Source organism: Triticum dicoccoides, chromosome 3B (genome assembly GCF_002162155.2).
Source record: "Triticum dicoccoides isolate Atlit2015 ecotype Zavitan chromosome 3B, WEW_v2.0, whole genome shotgun sequence".
Classification (NCBI taxonomy): domain Eukaryota; kingdom Viridiplantae; phylum Streptophyta; class Magnoliopsida; order Poales; family Poaceae; genus Triticum; species Triticum dicoccoides.
Window position 1 is genome coordinate 564,755,849 of NC_041385.1, and position 2,060 is coordinate 564,757,908.

The window sequence follows — 2,060 nt, forward strand, 5'->3', positions numbered from 1 at the left end:
ACTGCATTTTGAACTGAGTGTCAAACCCAATTGAGTCAAGTCTCCCTTGCAGTATAGTATTTTGTGGCGCTTGATTAGGTTACACTTTGAAAATCATTTCCCTTCTGTATGCATCATGTGATCTCTTTTTGTTCCAGTAGGGACCATTCAGTGGGATTTGTATTGTAATAAGCTTTGCACCTGAATTGATATTTTATAGTTAACAGAGTTAAGTCGCAGGAAATATGTGTTTTTGGTAATTGAGCTAGATATATGTGTGTTTCTTTTTTGCTGTAATGTGGTCGTTATTTTAATTTAGAAAATAGAAGCATGAAGTGTGATTGTAAGGATCTAATAACAGATGTTGTTTGCATAACAAGATGTGTACTGTACCTACTTACTAATAGCAGAATCTTAATCCTTCGCAAGCAGTCGCCATCAATGTAGACTTGGCATGCCCGGGTTTACTTTGTGAACAATATCATTTAGGAACCGACTGCCATTTGCTGAATTGTTGAAAAGTGGATATGATGGAAGAAGGTACCGGAAATGTTCTTGTTGTTGTAAGCTATTTGCATGAAGCGCTAAAGTGCAAAAGAGATTGCTTGGAGCAGACATAGAGGTAAATTAAATTAATCTTTACTTCTTCTCAGCTTAAATTCTTTTATTGTTTCCCTTGATTAGCTGCAGTTTGGATGTGTTTCAGCAACAGTCTTATTTGGGAATACATGTGAAACATTTTGTGATCTTTCATGCTTCTGTCCTCTCCTCAGGTCATATGAATATGCACTGTTGTAGTGTTCACACTCGTCTGAAGTTGGTTCCTTTCATTTTCCAGGATTTGACGCTGCTGCTTCTTACCTCTGTAGAGATCCTGGTATGGTGCCTCGTAACAATGATACTGGAAATGGTCAGACTCCACAACAATTGCGCTTACCACGAACAAAGGATGTTATTGTAAATGGAACCGTTGTAAAGGTCAAGTACTACCACACCTACATGCTGCACCCGCCACCTCGTTCTTCTCACTGTTCTATCTATGACAACTGTGTGGAGCGTTTTGATCATCACTGTCCTTGGGTTGGTCAATGCATAGGACTGGTAACTATATTAATGCCTAATAGTCTAATATATTTCATTGTCATCCGAATCTGCATGATGAATCTCTATTGCAACTATTAATCAATGTTTGGTGCTAACTACCAGCTTTTCTGGTGCAGCGTAATTATCGTTTATTATATATGTTTGTATTCTCGACCACACTACTCTGCCTCTACGTGTCTGGGTTCTGCTGGGTGTACATAACTAAGATCAAAGATGCAGAGGATTCATCGATTTGGAGGGCAATGTTGAAGACACCTGCCGAGTGGTTCTGATCATCTACTATTTTATTTATGTGTGGTTTTTTGGCGGTCTTTTTGTCTTTCATCTCTACCTGAAGAGCACCAATCAGGTCGCTTCCCTTTCCACCTTTCCTCTGTTTTAAAACTCTTGGTATTTAAATCATTTTGTCGCAACTTCGTAATTATTCAATCCTTCACCTCTGCAAACTACATACGAGAACTTTAGGTATCGGTGCGACCTACGGGCTAACCTATATAACAAGATTGCTTAGAGCTAACATAGAGGTTAATTAAATTAATCTTTAGTTCTTCTCTTGTCATGTTTTCATTAGTAAACCTTAAGGTAATTTCTCTTAGAAAATCATGTCTTCATGGCCGGCATGATGATGGCGACATGACCCCCCGTGACGATGACCCGATCCGGCCGGACACCGTCTTCTTCGCCACGAGGAAATGTTTTGCATGCCTTCAAAGCTTAATAAAATATTTTGCATGTCTTTGCTTGCTACACTAATATGCAGGTTTTGTGGAATGATGAACAAGACCTCTTCTTTTCAAAATATATGCTAGAGAGTACTCGTTGGATTTATAGAGATGAAGTGTTTGTAAAATTGCTTAATATCTTATATCTTGCTTGTGCAAGGCACCAGGAGAGAGATCGTATCATATTTCCTGTCAGCTGTGCTCTGGATCTTCTCCTATTCATATAAGTAACAACACATTCCTATGAAGGAATTC

At 38.7% G+C, this 2,060-nt stretch overlaps 1 protein-coding gene across 1 annotated transcript; it reads left to right on the top strand.

The window, feature by feature from the left end:
- The first annotated feature begins 611 nt into the window (after positions 1-611).
- LOC119277106 (probable protein S-acyltransferase 7) lies at positions 612-1,471 on the top strand. Its single transcript, XM_037558327.1, has 2 exons — positions 612-1,080; positions 1,200-1,471. The coding sequence occupies exons 1-2, from the start codon at positions 859-861 to the stop codon at positions 1,353-1,355; spliced, it is 378 nt and encodes a 125-aa protein (XP_037414224.1). The 5' UTR covers positions 612-858; the 3' UTR covers positions 1,356-1,471.
- Positions 1,472-2,060: the final 589 nt, after the last annotated feature.